The 19981-nt window shown below is 48.3% G+C and overlaps 1 protein-coding gene across 5 annotated transcripts in view; it reads right to left on the reverse strand.

The window, feature by feature from the left end:
• Window positions 1–19981, reverse strand: part of LOC118510439 (WD repeat-containing protein 47) — a 61248-nt gene that overhangs the window by 26968 nt on the left and 14299 nt on the right. For 3 of the 5 annotated variants that reach the window (XM_036052227.1, XM_036052228.1, XM_036052230.1), the window contains exons 3-7: window positions 17399–18252; window positions 16882–17157; window positions 16622–16794; window positions 14263–14654; window positions 13890–14190 (exon numbers count right to left, since the gene is read on the reverse strand). In XM_036052227.1, coding sequence (XP_035908120.1) covers window positions 13890–14190; window positions 14263–14654; window positions 16622–16794; window positions 16882–17157; window positions 17399–18122 — 1866 coding nt within the window. In that variant the 5' untranslated portion in view covers window positions 18123–18252. Of the gene's footprint in view, window positions 1–8661; window positions 10269–13889; window positions 14191–14262; window positions 14655–16621; window positions 16795–16881; window positions 17158–17398; window positions 18253–19981 lie in introns of those variants that run through there. The other 2 variants (XM_036052229.1, XM_036052232.1) reach the window with 2 other exon arrangements.

Raw genomic sequence — 19981 nt, forward strand, 5'->3', positions numbered from 1 at the left:
AGCAGATAAGATGAACCGCTTAGATAAAGCGAGTTCGGTGTAGATTAGTTCTCGCTTCTTTTTTTTCCTCCCCCAAAGTAATAGCTTCTTTTTGGTTTTGTCTCCCCCAAAAACTACCCCCCCCTCGAAGGTTGTTCGGGAGCGTTTGCTGGTGGCGTTTAGTGTTGATAAAAATTTGCCACAATTATCTCGTTTCACTTTCCCTTTTTGTTGGTGTTGGTTGCCTTGTCTTGGTGACCCTGGGTTAGCCTGTCTATCTCCGTGCTAATCGGATTTTCCGATTTTTGGGATTTATCTTCAAGTTGCTTCAGAGGCCGCGATTTTCTGCTTCATCGTTTTTCTCCCCTTGGTCTTCTCCTTCTCATAAATCATATTCGCACAGTCGCGGCGTGGTTTACAACAAAGAAGAAAAACGCTTTCCCGAAACGAACTACGAGTCGTTTGATAAATTGTGGTTTCGTGTTGCAATATGATCCGCTCGACCAAAAGTTGGATTGATGAGGCTTCTTATGTCATCCCAAAACTGTCCTTCGCAGTGCCGTTTTCGGTTTTGGGGGTTTTTCTACTCAGCGGATGTTAAGTAAAATTGTCATCGTTGACGAAAAATCTCATTTTCACAGTGGAGGTTTGAAGGCTAACCATCTCCCTATCTCTCTCTCCCTCTCTGATTGTCACTTTCCCAACCACCCGACAGCACTGTGGTAATGAAAATAATTCCTCTCACCAAAACCTCCCGGCGTGAGAACAATCCACCGGCTTGCGCATTCCGGACCCGAAACCGAACCGTACCGCCATTTTGTCACCATCGGGGGGATGGGTGGTTTTTTGATTGTTCCAGCGCTTTACTCAGTGTGAGACACATTAGATATGGATCGCCAGCTAGTGGATGACCCTTTTGGTTGAGCGGATAGTGATCGTCTTGTCCACTTTATCAATCCGTCATCAACCTGTCCTGTCCAAATTGCAAACCATGTTCCCCCCAGAGTAATTACGCCTAATTGAGGGTGAATCTCCCTCAATTAACCAACCAACCAACAAAAAAATCAGCCAAAGCTTCACATCTGTCATAATTGTTACTGGCTGCTTGTTTTTCGTTGCTGGGTGTTGTACGCAAGCATTAGGAAACATCGTGATCGTGATCCGAATCACATTCCGAAATCTGACGATGGCAACAACCTGCAGCAGCAGTAGCGAATCGGGCAAAGTAAGTAGCTTTCACTGGTTCTTTTCCATTCACCACAGGCCGGGCCGGTCCCTCTGTCCGACGCTCAATCGTCTGAACCCCAGCCAAGAAAAAAAGCCTTGGCGCCTACAAATTGTAAAATTTAAATTAGATTATCATCGCGATCGGCTCAACGTCTGTCGGTGTTTCTGCTTCGAGTGTTCGAGTGGTATTGCGCTTTGTTAGCCGCTGATCATACTTCCATAAGCTCATCACCAGGTTCATATATTAATTTTAAAATCAAATCGATACACCCCTGCCATGCGGCTTCGTATGGAAATTAATAACGAATCTATTCCACACTCACACACACACCGGCTGGGGCTTCTTTTTCGGCGGGAAAATGAAAGGCAAACCGGCATATCAACCGCACTCGGTTGCAAAGGTTGTTTGGAACATGTGAACCGCACATGGCCCCGCGTGGAAACGCATCGTTTTTCTCCCGCTGATTTAGTTTTTTTCTTTGCTTTTCTCCACGTTTCACCTTTTCTTTCTAATAATCCCGCGTAAAGGGAAGGCTTTGCTGTGTCTGTCTGTAATGATGCAATCATTCTGATCCAGAAAACGCAACGCACACACCGAACAACGAACAAAAAACTACACGCGTTCCCGCTTTCGGAATGTTTGGTTCGGTAATTTCATAAATCGAATAACTACCGACGTGTTTGGAGAAGGTAATTCCTTAAGTACAGTAACTAAGTAGCTCCCCCGTTGGAATGCTCCGTTTTGCTTCGTTCTGGGTTTTTTTGGTGTTGTCTTCTCCGATAGAAAACCCAGCAAAGTAGTAGAGGAAGAAAGAAAAACCCCCGAGGTTCACGGTGTAGAAGGGTTAATATGTTGGGCGGGTGGGCGCTGTTGATGAGCATAGAATTCTTAGTGGTACTGTGCAGGAATTTACCGTGCCCCAGAGGGTGTTTTAATGATCGTGCACCTATTGAAGGAGTTTGGTTGCACGTGTTCCACCCGTTGTTGCCGTTTGAAATTTTTTTTTGCGGGCAAGGAAAATCGCACGAGCCATAACCATGGGTTGGTTAATTTCTATTCCTTCGCCCAACCTTTTTTTCTTGCTGATTATGTTAACCACCTGGTACGTTCTTCGATTCCGTTTGCGTTGTTGATGTTGGTGGCTAACATGGCCTTCTTCATTCAGTGTAAAGCCCAACTGTGCCACGATCGTACTAACCTTGTACAGCCACTTGCTTGAGCAACTTTAACTATTTAGACGACGACAGAATCCCTCGCTTTTGCTTACCTGCAAATAAAAATTGAGGAAAGAAAAACAAACATTAGCCGATTGTTGCTTCCCTTCCGTAGGTGGAGTGTAACGAAATCGAAATTAATGGAACAGTAGATCACGTAAATTAAATGCCCACACACATACTGTGTGTGTGAGGTAATAGGCCACTCGCCTCTTTGTTTGCTAACTGCTCACAGCACTCGGCAGGCCACCCGATGAAGAAAACCACACGAAAGCGAGGCCCCAAAATAAACGTATCACGCTCGCTTGGATAACTAGGTGTCAAAAAGTATGATTGTCAAATTATTTGCTAACCCCCCCGGCCTACCCTCTAAGTCACCCTCTCTCAGCCCTCTCACGTGTGTGATGTGCCGCCGATCGTTGATGGCCAACTTTCCTCGTTAAAGCGAGACCTAGCGAAAGAAACACCACCTCCGCCACGAACGACGATGATCAGCAATGGGTGTGAAGGTGCGATCAACGGATCTTTCGGCTCGGTGGAGGCTTTTTCCATCGAGCCACCATTTTTCTGCGTACTACGCCCACCAAAACCTTTCTGGTATTATATCACCCTCCAGTCCCACTTTTCTCTCCCCCAAAAGGGACTTTGTTTTTCACTCATCTTCACCAAAACCTCATCTTCATCTTTTCCTCCATCATTTTCCTTTGGACAAAAGTTTTCTTTTCGTAAGTCTGTTACGAAACGGCGGAGGCTTAGGTTGAGACAAGAGAGTTTATGATCCGAACGTTAGCTCCTGCTAGCCCTTTCTGTGACACGAACGCTTTATTAGCCAACTTCGCTTTATGAGCTTCAGCTGCCCTCTTGCGGCAACAGGGGCGGTTTTGTTACATCCGGTGTCGATGGCTGTTTTGTTTCCTGCTAACTGGCCGTGACAAATTTTGTCGAGAATTATGTCGCAACCGAAAAGCTAATAAAAGCGTCAACCTGCGTTTGACCTGTTGCGAGCGCGCACACACGTGTGGGGCCCTTTTTTCCGGGCGATCCCATCAGGCTAGGCAAATTAGAGGGTACCACACCATCATGCTGCAGTTTTTCGGGGGGAAAGTTAAAACAATCGTCGAAATAAGCTGCGTATTAATGCGGGCGTTGCTGTCGTTGGAAGAGCGCTTACAGAGCGGTTGGATTTGTGGATCCATTCGGGAGGAATTTAGCGGGCTATTGCTAATTAGCTCTCGTTAACGTATTATCTGTTCTGGTTCGGTAGGGCGATGGCGATGGCGGGATGCGTAAATGAGCTAAGGCAGATCGGATTAAATCACACCCCGAAAAGTTAGGATGATGGTGAAACATGTGTTAGATAAATGCCCCAAAACCCCGAACACAAAACAAAACCTCCCAACTGGAGCAAATGCATAATGCTCTTTTGTGTGAATTTTGGGCCGAAATCATTATACACGAAAAAGTCACTCAAATCAATCCTCCTTTTTTTTCGCTCTGCGTCTCGCTCGCTGTGTCTGTCGCGGACAGCAAAATTAAAAGGACCATCATTAGTTTTATTTAATCAGGGCGGAGGATTATATAAATTGCATCGTTTGTCCAATGGCAGCCAACTTCAAAATTGTGAAAAAAGATGGTAACCAAACGGATCCAAAGCTACAACCCTGGAACGGGCTTTGGAAGATTGCATGCAACTTGTATAGTATCTTCCATACAAGCACCGCGCCTCACAAATCGCATGAAACTGTCACGGTGAGAGCCAACGCAACACGTCACTCATGTTGCGCGACACACACTATTTGTAGCAAGCCCTAGAAAGGAGCTGCAAAATACAATCAATTCATTTTGTTTTTAAATAAAAGTCCTCTTCTCATTTGAGTGCTTCAACGTAGTAATAAATCTCATCCATAATTCCCAGTTTAGTGCAAGCCTTTAAAATGAACATGAGCTTCGCTTGTTCAACACAACTTACGGGTTCACCGGTGGGGTGGACGGACACCGGACGACGTTGGCTTACTGCGCACCGATTTTGCCGCCACTTACTTGTGCACTAATTAATTTTACATGAGTTCGCGTACGAACGTGGGGGTTCGCTCGCTGTCAACCCAAACAATAATGGCCCCCCTCTTCCATATGTAACAACAACGCCGCCCTCTCGGGATCTGTTTGTTCGCTCTTCTGCATTCTGCATGATCGTGGGTGGACGATTATTCAAAATACCGCGAGCGTGAAGCTGCGATACATTCAGTTCCCTCGGGTTTGGCCCTTCCCTAACGGTTGACTACGAAGAAGTCTGCATTCCGCGCACGATCCGACGTTTTAGTACCGTGTGTAGTGCAAACGGATTTTTAATGAATTCCTTCTGACCGTTGGTACGCTTTCGGCGGCAAGATGATCATCCTGGAGCTGGAAATTCCTGCTCGAGGCACGAATATGGAACCGATGAGCAAAACCGACAGTAAACGTCGACGAATTGACACGATTTCTATCGCAGACGCACTGGTCAAGTCAAGACATATGCCAGCCCAGGTTTGGTGACGTTTGGTGACATGTTTCTGACGGAGGACACACGGGAGATGTCGTTGACATGTATTCCGAGCTGGAACCCGTGGACCCGTATATGGGTAGAGTTGAGCAATCAGAATACATTGTAGAGTTGGGACGATGTAGTAAGAAACCTTGGCCAGCAATTTATCAACAACGATCGAACATCGAATTTGTCGCCTGGTTTTCTACAAAACAACACACCAATCTTGATCAATGTTCATGGAAGTGATTTGTGTTGCGCGTGTTGGTATGCAAATGCCATGATTCTTCTCTATCGATAAAGCTCAACGTTGATCGATGTAAAAAAAACCATTAAACCAACCTCACTAAATAGCGTCACCATATCCGCGCCATATTTGACCCAACTACAACGAGGAGCGTCAGCGTGCAAACCAGCGTCACATGTTAAATTTCACACCTGCAGCTGGAACTTGCCACTGACGACGTCTATTATCCGTTGAAGCGTTAAATATTGACGTCTGCGTTTCCTAAAACAGACTCCTCCACCTGGTTAATGCTTTGGCAAGATCATCAAATAAAACCTCATAAAGCCCAACCGGTAATCAAGAAAACAAAAACCAGGACAGTTTCTGCTGTTTACCATACGCCCATATTAAAATGCTTGGTTCCGTTTTAATTGAGCTACCCGTGGATAACCTCCAGCAGAGCGCGCGTGTGATAAAACATTTCTCAACTGCACGTCAAACGGTCGCGAATTGCTTTACGACAAGACGCCACCGAACTCTGTGTGTGTGTGTGTTTCTCGCTGAGATTTTAATGACCCGCGTCATCTGTATCTAACGTTAAAGTTCTAACACGCGGACAAGGTTTGGCCGACGACAGCGTTAGTCCACATCCGCGTGAAACCGTTTACCATACAAGGCAAGAACTAGCAAACGTTCTGCGGATTATCAAGACACCCCGGACACTCGAAGTCTCGTGAAACGATCACCAAACCCATAGCCGCCGACTCCGAACCAGTTCCATCAAACCGTCGTTACACCAGCTTACAACGCGCGTCGCCCCCCGTGGCAGTGTGTGAGAAGGCCAAACATTCGGCAGCACCAGCATCACACGCTCACATAAAATCACAATATTTTGCCACACCATTTTCGGCTCGGCTGGCCAACATCTACTCTCCTTTCTAAGGTTCCTCGCGATACACACTTGCCACTCGACAATAGACTGGGCGAGACCGCGTAGCGTGAAATCGTCGTACATGGTGATGGGGCTGACGCCGTTAATAGGTCAACGAAATGGGATCTTCAACTTAAGTCAGCGCCATCCTGACCAAACGGTAAGGTCCCCCCCCCCCTATCCGGAGGTCCTCAGGCAGCAACAAGATTTTGCTCTTTACCACCTAATGTGCTCTCGCTCTCTTTTTAGGAGGGCATCACTATCCTTCAGCGCTTTATCCATCCATCCGTGCTCGTATCCATCATCATCGTCCTGTCCGGGACTTTGATCCGTTCAACTCAAACCCGTGTAAGGGAACGTCATCTTTGAGTCAATGACGAGTCAAGCTGGACAGTGAGTCGTCAAGCGCAATTTTGGCGCGTGTGGGTGAACCAAGCCCCGGCTTGCGTAAACGAACGCTTTCCTGAGGGGAGTGTGTCTTTGGGCAAATAAGTTTCAAAACAAAGCACATGTTCAATGAACTCGCAGCAAGCGTGTTTGACGCGTTGCCAAAAACAGTCATGGAAAAGGAATGGCGTTCGGTTTCATAATATCCGAGACCAGGGAGGAGATGATTCATTCGCCACGGTCCAGAATCACTTAGAATTAGCTAGTTGCAGCGAGGCAGTAAATGATCTTGCTGTACAGCAAAGCAGCTCAGGTAAGTTGATCGCTCTGTAACGTATAATTCATACCCATGATCAAATGAAACCGCCAGGTAAGTTGAGAGATCTTCCCCTTCTGACAGCACCACGGCTCTTTAGTACACCGGTCACGTTCTCACCCATTGTCCGGAGGGTGCATAAGAAATGATCGGAGGAAGTGTTGTATTACACACCGGGTACTAATATTCCTACATGTAGTTGTGATTGGAGAGCTTGCGGGTGGCATAACAGGACCGGTACAACCATACCAATTTGCATTCTTATCTTCCATCGTCATCGCAAACAACCACCCAGCTGCTGCTGCTGCTGCTGCTGGAACCACTTTGCGGGAACGGCCTTTAATCATAGTAATACTGTGATACTTTGAAAACGACATTTACCCACTCTTCCATCGCCTCATGTATCGAAAATCAGCTGAACGATCTACACCTACATGAGCATTTGAATTTCTGAAGAGCGTCCGGTCCTCTGAGTAGTTGATGCTCCTCTTTCGATCACCTCCAATCGGTAGCCTGTTAGAATGACAGCCTTTGAGATCAGCTGCTGCCAATCGTCAAAACACGTACACAATAGGGCTATAGCACAGAGCTATCTGATCATCTTGTTTGACATGGGTGATTCAGCATAAAGCAACAAGAACCTTCTCGTCAAACTTTCAGAACTTCCTCGTCTAAGCCGACTTCTTGAAAGAGAAGCGATATTTACAAAAACAATTTACACACAAGGCAAACCATAGGCAAGGTAAACAGGAACCCCGAAACGTTAAATTGCAACGATCGTGTTGCTCCGCGGTTCCAACAAGAATAAAAACCCATAACATTATCCCACGCATCTGGCGCCACAACCACCACCACACATCGTCGTCGTGATGGCGGAACCAATCAATCTGCTGCTGCCCCCGCCACTGGACCCTCTGCGCGCGGAAGAACTATCGAATTGATTCTTCGACGTCAATCTAGCCGAACGACCCCGTACGCTTCTTCGGACGAAAGCTCTCACCGGGGGCCTCGTGTTGCGTCAAGGAGAGCCTTACCCTTTCTACCGTCAATTACACCTTCGGGTGTGCAGCAATAACGAGGCGCACTTTTACCACCAACCAACGATCGTAATAAAACGATCAAACATGATCGTTACGATGCTATTTTGTCACTGATTTTTGCGCCGGAGGTTAATTACTGTGGCTTTCACCGGTTCATTACCGGATCGCGATCTTGGCTGACCTTCACGGTCGGCGGCCGAGCGGTAGACCGCCGTGAAGGACTAACGCATACAATGAGCAGCGTTTCCTTGTACTAACCTGGCGCACAATTGCAGCTCGTTGTACGGGATGCAACTGGCGCCATTCGTCAGCAAGATCATCTTCTGGAGCTTCTCCATGGGTGAAGAAATAGCTAAGACCCAACTATGAGATGAGATGAGAGGCTGAAGTTATGCAAGACAAGCGAAAACACAAAACCCTTGCAGATCAAGAGTCACTACAGCAGCCACCATGAAAGGAACCGTTTTATGATCCGATCTGATCCGATCCGATGCGGAACGAAGCTCTGGAAAGACACCCTAATCCGGACTACGGCGGCTGTCAGAATAAGCCTGTCAGTACACGAAAATGCAAAATCGCCATTTATTGTGCTCCACGCCCAGCAAATCCACAACGGTTGGGCGGACGATTCGATCGGATCATATTTGCACATACGCACACCGTTGATCCGGGTTGTTGTTTTTCGTCATCCGGCCACGGCCATGTGGGTGCCCAGCGATTCACGGCGATGAATTATTTTAATAGTAATTGCGCGATCGCGTGCACATATTCGCCAATGTCCGTGTGGCCAAGTATGGTATTATTCTAATGAATTACCTCATGGTTGACAGCATCGTCGAAGCTGTTCGCGAAACTACTGTTCAGCACCTTGATGCGATCGATATCGCTCGTACCGCCGCTGCCACTGCTAGCAGCGTCCTCCTCACCGAACAGCGATGATGCGTCCGAGAGTCGCCTCGAGTACCGACGGCTGGCGTCCAGCGAATCGATCGAGATGCGTCGGGAGAATGAGCTGTAGCTGGAATCGTTTGAGTTGCGTCGATTGTGACCATTGTGGCTGGGCAGGCCCAAACCGAGCGACGGTTTCGAGATGCCCGAATCGAACGATAGGCGCTTGGTCATGTCACACAGCTCGTGCTCACCACTATCCTCACTGTCCTTCGAAGGTGAGGCCGCTTTTTTCAGGATCGAGTGCAATTTCATCGTCGCCAAACTGTCATCCAGATGCAGACTGTTGCGTTTACTGTTCATGCTCGATCGGCGCGAAACTCCAGCCCCACCTCCACCACCAATCGAGGGCTTCCGACGAAGGTCCATCGTGGACACGGAGGTAGCACGCAACATCGACGGGAAATCGGCCGGATGTTCCAACGGTCTGTTGGACAGTGGTTTTATCGTGTTCAGCACCGGCATACTATCCCTGCGCCTCGGATCAGCAAACCCGGACAAACTCTTCCTCGCCGCCGGACTGCTGGTCGTGATCGCATACTGCTGCTGAAGATCACCAAAGTTGGCGATCGAGTTGCGATTGCCTAGTCGGCTTCTGCGCCGGGCAGCCATTTCCGCCTCCCGGCCTACGTTATAGATCGAACCGTAGGAGGGTCGCTTTCCCGCCCCAACCGTGGACAGATCGCCGATCGAGCTGGCTATAGAATCACGCCGTTTCACCGAACACACCGAACCACGCCGATGGCTCCCGTGCACACTGCACGACCGACTAGTGCGCGATTCAATAATTTTCACCTCATTTTCCTTCTGATTTTGGTTAAATATTTCCTCGATTTTCTTCAGCTGCCGATCAACGCCACAGAACGGACGGTGGCGATGATTCGCGTGCTGATGGTGATGATGGTGATGATGCACGTTCGCCATTTTAAGCGACACTCACAAACAAACAGATATTTATGCACACTTTCGACTGTACACTAAAATATCTTCCTGATCCGGCGGTGCGTTCGATCGACAGCTCACTTCATTAAACGATCGCAAAACGTGACTCACTGCTACTCGCTAAGTCGGGGCTGCACGTTCGCCAAATAAAGCACTCGCCCGGACACGTATGACGGAGCATCGGTGTGGTCCTCGACGATTGTCAACCGAAATAATTCACTAAATGCCAAATAAATTGGCAAACCATCACAAGCGAAAGCCTTCCACCTTTCAACCAACTTTCTGTTCCTATTAAGATCCTCCGTTATAGCTCAAATATCTCACTGCACAGCAACGCAACTTCACTTCATTCGCTCACGGAACGCGTCACCGGACGCGAAGTTTTCAAATTCCCGATGTACGCAACACCGGGGCCAGCGTGTCAGGAAGCTTCCGATCGAACGTCTCGAACAGAACTGATCCGTTCAAAACATTCTGTGTCGCAACGAGCGACACCGTCGACGACAACAACGACACAGGCAACGACCACCAGTCGCGTGAGTCGAGCGTTATTACTATTGCCTCTCAACTCGCGGCTTCGACACACTCGACGCTCGGCAAAGACGAAACACGGCACACCAGCGGGTACGCGCCTCGTCGTAGCGAAGAAGCGAGAGAGTTGGATCGCAAAAAAGTAATTGAATAAATCTCATCCATTCCAGAGCACGACGAGAAGATGCTCGTTTCCGGGCTATCGGGAAGCATGCACGGCATAAAAGGGCCGTTCGAAAAATGCAATTTAACGAATCCTCACCCGTACACGTGATTGCAATTTCTGGCGTTGCGTTTGGCAGGGCGCATTAAAATTAATCAACCAATGAATTCCTGCGGCGGCAGATTTGCATGTGCAATCAAAGCTGTATCCATGTCGATAGTTATCAGCGTAAGACCTTTTTTGGGCGGAATCGTCAATCCCTGTTCGCAAAACCCCTCAGCCTGACCTGCTCATGTTCAAGGCAAGCGCGTGTGTGGTGTGCATATTTTACAACCAGATATCCTCCCACGGGTATCATTCCTTTTGCTGCCTCACTTAGCTTTTCAATAGTTCACTTCTGTGCCCCTTGTGTGACATCAGAGCGTGCAGCTGATCTGATAGCAACGAATGCCCTTAATCCTACATAAGGCAACACGCCTGTATTGCCAATTGAGCTGCCCGTTCGAGGCAGGGCAGTAGCACTGCACTGGTACCGCCCCGCGTAACTAGGCCTAATGGTGGGCGACGTGCTCAAGGTTCGCACGGTGCTTACCGTTTGCCAGTGGGCCACTCGACCTCATCTTGGACTTGCTGCCACCGCAATTATACATCTTCCAGCAGCTGGCCACGCAACAAACGGAAGCAGAAAATGTCCTTTCGCGAAGCAAAGTTGAACATTCTTCACCGAAAGGAAAGGAACAGCAGCGAACAGCAGAGGGAAAAGACTTGACTTCGCTGCGTAAACGTTTCAGCTCCACTTCGTTCGCTACTCGAGAACTCTTTCTTTCGGCGGCGGCGAGCTGACTCGAATTGAGACTTCTGCCCGATCGACCATTAATCATGATTAATGTAACGAGGCCACATCGAACAGCTGAGATGAATGGAAAAGTGTCGAGTGGTTTAATTGGCGTCTGGAATGTAGCTTCTTCGAGCGTGCAAGGTTTTTAAATGCACCAAGGAGTTTTGCTTCTTTGCGGCCAATTGTGGCATAACACGGGAATGGGCAGCACTTTCATCATCGTCAAGAAACAACCTCAGTACAATTATAGTTCTCATTTCCGGCATTACACATCAGCTTACAGGGTTTGCCAAGTGAAGTTGGTCCGCATAACTAGCACGAAGTAAACATTTGTCAAAACTGCCATTATTGTGCATCTCAAGTGGAGTTTTAAGACCTGATAATCCACTGTATCGCAGCCCTGCGTAGACTCGGCACTCGTTTTGCGTCACACGATAAAGTCGGTCGATAGTTAAAAATGAGTACTGACTAATTTCTTGTCACAACCATGACGACAAGGCGTATGACACCGAATCTTTCATGCGCGGACCCACCGAACACGACCGAGAAATGCTTCAACAAAGAGGTAAGCAAATATTGGCTAACTTTTTAAACTCCAATTGACGGCGATGGCGACGACGACAACAGCATGACCCGACGCCAAGTAATAATGCTCACCCCTTCACCGGTAAGAGCATCGAATGCATCAACACAAACGCCATTACTTCCAGTGCTTCCACGGCAACAGTTGTGGGAGTGTTGTTTGTGGCCGAAAAAATATCTCAAGCCAGACAGTCTACGAACGGTCGACGAGCGTGCTTGGTACATGCTCAACGCATCCATAATCAATTCTAAGCGGGCCCGATCGTTAAATGGTTTTGCTGTCGATACGTGTGTCACTTTAAGGGGTATGTTTGATGTTTTTCTTTTTTATCTCCAACGCCATCGACCAATTATTGTGAGGACATCCTACACTCTACATCCTACAGGGGAATTTTACTGCCGCTAGGCTGGAGCAGCAAGTGGATACTGATCAATCAGTGCAGTATGGGAAGCGATCGTCTCGTAACGTTAAGCGAGCGCCCCCTCGCTCATTAAAAGACCCTTCATTCAAGATTTAAATTAACCGCAAACGGCGCCGGTACTGGCGTGCTGCCGAGCTGCCATTGCCTAAATAATGTCGCCAGCTCGTAAAAACGTCCCTAACGAAAGAGTCGTAAAGTTTGCGACAGTAAGCGATCGCATCAATCTCGCCCGGCTGATGGCAAACATTTAACCCAGTCAGCGGGATTCCGAACCGGAAGCACACGGAACGCGCGCGCCAATGATATTCATCTCGTTGACACTAACTGCCCGACGACACACGCACACGTGTCCGATCGAGCACGATGGCGATGGCGGTTGATCATGAACTTGCCGTAAAAGGGTTCGACGGTGGCATAACTCCACCGGATGATGTTCAACAGTTCCCTCCGAATGGCATTGTGAAGGTATCGGCCTTCACCAATCATGATCCCCCACAATGTGACGTTCCGCTGCCCTTAGGTGTACGTATTATGGCCGTTTTGTTCATCCACTCCACGGCGAGAGGTGTAGGATGTTGAGACTGGCACCCATAAGCACTGCGCACATAAACTTAACGTCGATCAGCGTGCGCCTGGACCTGGATGACCTACAAAATGGCTTGCTTGTGTACCTTTGTGTCTGTCTTCCGTTGCGTACAACAAATGAAGCATGCATACAACTTTGCACACAATACTAGCACGAAAGCAAGTGAGCTTTGTTGGAAACGGGAACATTTCTTCGCGCATTATAGTTCCTTCCCGAGCAAGAGTTTTGACAAGCGCGGTGTCACTGAATTAACACAATTCCACTCGGCTAATCCGGCTCCGCCTCCGATACCAAAAGCCTGGTTCGAGCGATAGTGGAAAATGGTAAAAACGGGTAGTTTGAGCGTCCTACGCGCACGACAGTTCGAGCATTTGGAGAAGCAATCCCCGTTTTCGAGGCGCAAGGTGAGACACAATTAGAAACAAATCAAAATATATATTGAACACGAACGCGGGAGAACCAGTTTGTTCGAGGGGGTTTCCTCGAAGCTGTCAAAGGTGGGAACACATTTTGTATGCTCCACTTTATCAGGAACGCCAACTGACGCCAAGATTTAACGCTTTACAGTTATTACTTCCGCGGTCGGGTTGCGTGCTGTTGAGGATATTCAAATGAATTCAGGACGGTTTTAGCTTAATTTACTTCCACCAATATGCAAACTTTAATGGCTGTCAGCTCCGGTGGCGAGGTGGTGGTGGTCCTCCCAAATTAACGATCGTCTTAAAACGCAAAATCAATTCATTCAGGACGCTTAGACGCTGACCTATTTGACTTTGCCGGTCATAACTGTGCAAACATCCCACACAAAACCACCACAAGTGATGCAGCAAGATTCGGTTTCCAGCAGTATTCAGCTGGTAATCCCCATCAAATGTTGCATCCCAGAATCAATCTACGATCGCTTAAAGTGAGCTGTAAACTCAAACAACCTACACACCAGACTATATCACCTCAAACTTTGCTACAATCGCACTAAAACCAGTACGTTTAATTTGACCAGTAAAGCCGTCCCGAAATGGAAGCGCTGCTTACCTCATAATCCTTGTTCCCGATCACGTCTTCCGAGGGATGCGCACCCATTACCGCCGGTGCTCCATTACCGTTGGTGTGGTTCAATGGTACTGCAGGTGCCGTAGTTCCCGCGTTGTTCATATGCGTCGGCGGAACGATCGTCGGATTACCGTTCATAATATAATCACTTTCCTTATTCTGCTTCTGCTGCTTGAACTTTTCGTACAGTTCACCGCCACCGTTAGCACTGGCACTGTTACTGCTTCCGTTGATTGTACCGTAGCTATTGGGCACCACCGGAGGATTGTGAACAGGTTTCACACTAAAAGAAAAAGTATAGAAAGACATTTCAATTAAAGCCTTCGCTGGATGGTCTTCTCGTTAGAACACTTACGCTGGTTTAGGCTGATCGTAGATGACTCCACCGGCGACGCTGGCCGGAGCTAGCGGAACTCCTGCCGGTAACGGTGGAACCGGACTGTTGGCACTGTTGGGGCCGGCGGTACTGCCCGGCGTTGAGATCGCTGACGGTGGTACCGACGTTTGCGGTTGGCTGTGATGGGGCAATCCCGTCGGGATCGGTTGCTGCGACGTCGTCGTTGCTATCTTCTCCGACAGTGAGTCCCGCCGGGAACTCTTGGCAGTCGAGTTGGTCGTGTTGGGACTGTCCCGCTCGGCACTGTTCTGATGAATGTCGCAAGCTTTGACCACCGCACCGGCCACTGCCTGCAGATCGGGCGATTTCGACTGTACGGAAGCGATCTCGTCAATCGAAGGGAGTCCCTGCTGGAAGGCGAACAGACAAAGAATCAAACGTCAAACGTTGTGCGGTGTGCGACAAAGGGGATGCAGCGAACTGTATGTGGCCCTCAGTAACGTGGGGGCTGGAATAAATGGGAGCAGCGAATCGCTATTTGCATTTGCAACGGTGGCGAGACCTTGAGTAATGGCGTGATAATTACAACGTGTATGCATGCCTACGTCAATGGGATCACCCACGTGGAGCAGGTACTTGACAGAAATATAGATCTTGCATGTGGTTTAAATGCACACTGAATGATGCGATGGACGGATCGTGGTGCATTACAATTTAACTGGACAGTCTAGCTTGATGCCAAATGAATCAGGTAGAGATTCTTGAACTTGCATTTAACTTTAAAATAAAATATTTTTCTAACAATCATTATCTCCCAGGTACTCTTCATCTCACTAGAACCTGAATCACAAATCGTGGTAAAACGTTTTTTTGGCTTTCTTGTCTTGAATTCTTCGAAGCTGGATATAGTTAGTCTTTCGTAGCTGGATGCCTTTCCTATTATAGACACTATACGCTCCATATCACTTCTTCTTCTTTGGCACTACAACCTCCTCTAGACGTCTCGGCCTGTCATTTCTGGCGTACGAGGAGGCGTTGACGGTCTGGATGGGATTTGAACCCCGGTCCTGCCGTATGAAGAACGGCGCCGTTATCGCCTCGGCCACCACCGTTGCCGCGTGAGCACGAGGCTCGATTCACACTTGTAAAATAACTATAAAATAATGATTTTTTTATCAAATCCTTGAAAGCCACCACACTTACACGACACTCGACCTACTGCCCTACATAGAAAGAAAATTCACCTACACTCACGCCACTACCATAAGCACGAACATTAATCCTGAGCCAAATGGTCAAAACGTGATCCCCAACTGCTGCTACTGCTCTGCTTCCGGTTCGTGCAAGTGAATCGCGATAACTCCCGTTCCCGGCACTTTGTTTTTCCTTGATCCGCGTGTTCTATTTCTCATCGCGTTTATGATTAGCTGCGGGGTCATTCTCGCCGGCTTCCTTTCACAAAATAGGAATCAATTCGGGCGAACAAATATTGACACTTGTTACAAAGTGCCCTCTTTGCTCAGAAAGTCATTCGGGATCATCCGAGCTTGTTGTGTGTGTGTGTGTTTTTACGATGGGTAAACATAGTTTTTTTCACCGCTTAGCTCTACATAGCCGGTGCTTTTCATCGGCTTTTCACATACTTATGCTACGCAGCATAGAAAAAAGAACCCCGATGTCATTCATCATAGGAACGAAAGCGATAAATTATTTCTGTTTTGTGGTTTGTTTGCACACTTTCCAAGGAACGATGCACTGGTTCGCTTCGTTTTCCACCCTCTAGGTGTTACATTCCCGTACGCACCTACACAGTGACATGCAGCGGGCTAGATAAGTAGTGGTGGTACTCTCTTAAGACAGCATTCCTCCGTTCGTGCGCCGACGGAGAATGCTAACCATGCACAGGAAAGCATAATCCACGTGCCGCTGTGATGATGTTGTGCTGCGAGTCAGTGACCGCAGTCGGGCTTATCACACAAGTAACGCCTTCGTATGTCCCTAGCACTGATATCGATTTTCTTACCCTACATACCGCTCCGAGGCATATTTCAACCCATCGAAACAGAAACCCTGTCCACAGGTTCTTGCCACACGAGCCTGCGAGGGTCCACTACTGGAGTGGCGTTCCTGGGTTGATTATCGTTCCTTAATCTATCACCTACTTTTTCCCTTCCTTAATAATTATGCTTCAGAAACCGGTCTTTCCTTCAAACCCTTCCCTGTCCGATAAACAAGCCCTAGCATTTGCGGTGGTGCGCCGGTACCGGTTGCATAATTAGAACGTAAGAAATATGCAGCAATAGGCGGCAGTCAAGGGACCACCCGACACAGATCTTCTACACATTGCGCGGCGAGCCTCCCGCCATTCGGAACGAACCTGATACTCCGCAAAGTTACTGCTCCGGTACGTTTCGCCACCATCCCCGTTCTCGAATAACCGGTCCACACTGGAGGTCATCAGTTTGCCGCTGCTCGGTTTAATGCCTGTCAGGTGAAAACTGGCGAAACTGGAACGGGACATCGGAAACGATTCGTTCGGTGCTTTCGGGTCTAAAACGGTATCGAGAAAAAAATGTTGTCGATCACATAATGGGCCTCCAGCTGCCAGAATCCGCGGCCAGCGGAACATCAACTTACTCAAGCAGCTCGACACGGCATCCAGCGAAGGCAACAGCGAACGGGTCATGATGTCGGCGGCACTTCGGGGCCGCGTGAATGGCATCACAGAGTGGGGGAACGTTTTCGGTTTGATTGGTGTGATGAGCATGTGCTCGGTCCAGGAGGTTTCGAGCGAGGGCTTCTCGAGCCGCTCCACGTCCACGTTGAGCGTTTTCTGTTCGAACGGCACCGAGAACGTGTCGGCCGGTATGCTCTGCAACCAGCTCAGCAGGGAAAGATCCGAATCGGTAAATCCTGTAACGCAGCGAGGGGTAACACATGTGTCAGTAATGTATGGAAGTATATGCTTTGCCGCAAGAAAGGAAGGTCCTCATTTGCATTCCATTTTATCCTAAGCGGAAGCTATGAATATTCTTCACCTAGCTGAAGTATTTCCGGCAATTTTGCGTTTTCGGAAGTTCTTGCCTCCAATCGAGCGAAAGTAGGACATCGATAAATTATCACTAATTGCGTAAATCGTCGTCCAGCAACTCACCTATCGAACCGTCCAACACTCGTGAGAAGTTAATTTTCTGACTCGCCGCATCGGCCGCCCCGGTCGCCTTCACCTGACAGTAGTTTACGCACGATTCGTACAGCACACCCTTGATCAGCAGCTGCACCAATCGATCATTCTTCGCACTCAGCATGCCACCCGCCGATCCGAGCTTCTTGTCGCCGGGCAGAAACTTCTCCACCAGCGGGAAGATCTCCCGAAAGCATTGCACGCGCGCCTTGCTCGGATTCCAGTCCCGGTACTGCATGTGATCGCCGAGCTTCGGTAGCGTCAGCAGCAAACAGAGCCCCGAGTACTCCTCCTTCGAGGGGCACAACTTCTCCAGCTCTCCCAACACCTGCACCACCTCTTCAACCGCACCCTCCACATTGTTGATGAGTGGCGGTCCGGCCGCTAGCCCACCCGCTTCCGATTTAATGCACAACAGCTCAATGTACTTGTGACGCAGAATGCTGTACTTGAACTGCTTCATGTCGAAGTTTTGCAGCGCCTCGAGCGGCTGTATGAACTCCACCACATCGTCCCACTGGCCGTCGAGGATGAGCTGCCGCAGGAACAGCACATCGTCCGAGTACTGCCCATTGATGACGCCGGTTTCGCGCTCGAGCGAAAGCTGTGAGATGTGCAGTTCGCGATTGTTCAGAAACTCCAGCGCCAACCGCACGATGTCCTCCTCGCGGAGTGATAATCTCGCCGGCGACATGATGATGCTCACATTAATAACGGGGTTATGTTGGTTGGTTGGGTGCGAGCAGGATTAGTCCGGAGGGCGTTCGGATTACTTTCCAAAAGGATAGGTCCAGACTGTTCCGAGAATTCTGACACCAGAGAATCTGTGGAATGTAATGTGAGGAGAAGAAGAAAGGATATTAAAATTCAAAATTGATATCAAATTCCATTCGCGCCGCAGCAACGCTTAATTTATGACAGAAGGAACCAATCGAAATAGAACCCTTCGAGGGAAGTAAACCTAGATGGGCTGATGATAAAATTCCCTACCAAATTTTGAACAGCTCTACTTCATCTGATAGCCTGAGTAAATGAGAGCACGAAAGAGATAAACCGGTAACTACAGTAGACCACATTCCGCACGAAACAAGACGACGCGAGAGCTCGATCGATTCAACAGGGCGAAAGAACTTGAGTTGCGAAACAAAAAAATCCCTTTCGTAACTGAGAACGACCGACGGCTATGATAAAATGGAGGAATGAAACGGTGCCTCTTCCGACAAGGGTTGCGCCCCACCATTCGGACGGTCGTTTATCTCTGTCTCGTTTCATTCGATTTCAACTGTCGCTGTGAGGAAGTAAATTGACAATGACTTAACCGCCTCTTATTGGAGTTGATGTCTGGAGCCCAGGAGAGCATTACATTTGCGAATATATTCGATGGCACGTGATGATGCATAAAACATCCCGGCCCGAAAAAGTGATATTGGTTTGGTGAATAATTGATATACAAGAATTGTTCGTAATAACTCAAGTTATAAAACATCAATTATATCCCCAGCAGAAGAAAGACTTAGCAACTTCGTCCAATAAAACAAACTAGAGCAGTGACAATTGACCCTCACCAAGTGCTGCAGAGGTACAATTTGGGGCACCAGGTTAAGTGCCCAGGTGGCCACTGCACTTGAATCTGAATCAACCCGGGCAGGAAAAAGTGCACCCCAACATAGAAAGTAAACGGGAGGGCTTGTACAAGAAAAGAAAGGAAAAAAAACAATAAATAAATACACCCCTTTGACCACAACACCAAAGGTACTTTCGCTTGGAAGAGCGGTGTGGACCTTCATCGCTGTTGGACCCTGCTCGTCTCTCAACACTAATGGGCCGGCCGGCCGTACGTTTACGACGTGGTGAAAAGCGGCTCGTCAATCAACAAATCATCTGGCTGCTGGTAGCGGGGGACCTTGATTTGATCGGCCACATACACCACTAGTTGCTAATTTATGCTCTACACAAGGGGTCAATAAATCTGCAACTCACCTCTCACACCCTCTCTCCTCTATCTTCTCTTCCAGTGCTGGGGGAGGGCGCTAGTGTTTATGAGAGCATCGGAAAGATCCGGATCAACATCTTACACCATATTCCCGGTTTATGTGCGCACTTCATCGTTGTTGGCATCTTTTGGCTGACGAGCGCAGCAGGGAAACCCTTTCATACATGATGCATGAGGCTAACATGTTCACTCAGAGCTATTACCGGCCATCAGATGAGAGAGAAGTTTTTCACGTTCTTACGAAAATTGGTAAATTATTGTACCACTTCCACGGCAGCAAACTTTTACTCTGTTTTATTGCCAATTCTCGGAAGTGAACACGCACCACTTTGAAGGATATTCAAGATGCGTGCCTAAGAGGATTAGTTGCTTTTTGTTGGACAAAAGAGCTATCAATTGATTGGCAGTGCTTTAACCATCCAATTTTCACTGAATGTTCTATTTTCGATTGGGAACCCCTAGAAGTCTTCTTTTACTCATGGCTGAATAGTATATCCTAGAATATGTAAGAACGCCACCTGGAACGATAGAATATCTGGTAGGGCTCTGCCACCTGGTCG

Source organism: Anopheles stephensi, chromosome 3 (genome assembly GCF_013141755.1).
Source record: "Anopheles stephensi strain Indian chromosome 3, UCI_ANSTEP_V1.0, whole genome shotgun sequence".
Taxonomy (NCBI): Eukaryota; Metazoa; Arthropoda; class Insecta; order Diptera; family Culicidae; genus Anopheles; species Anopheles stephensi.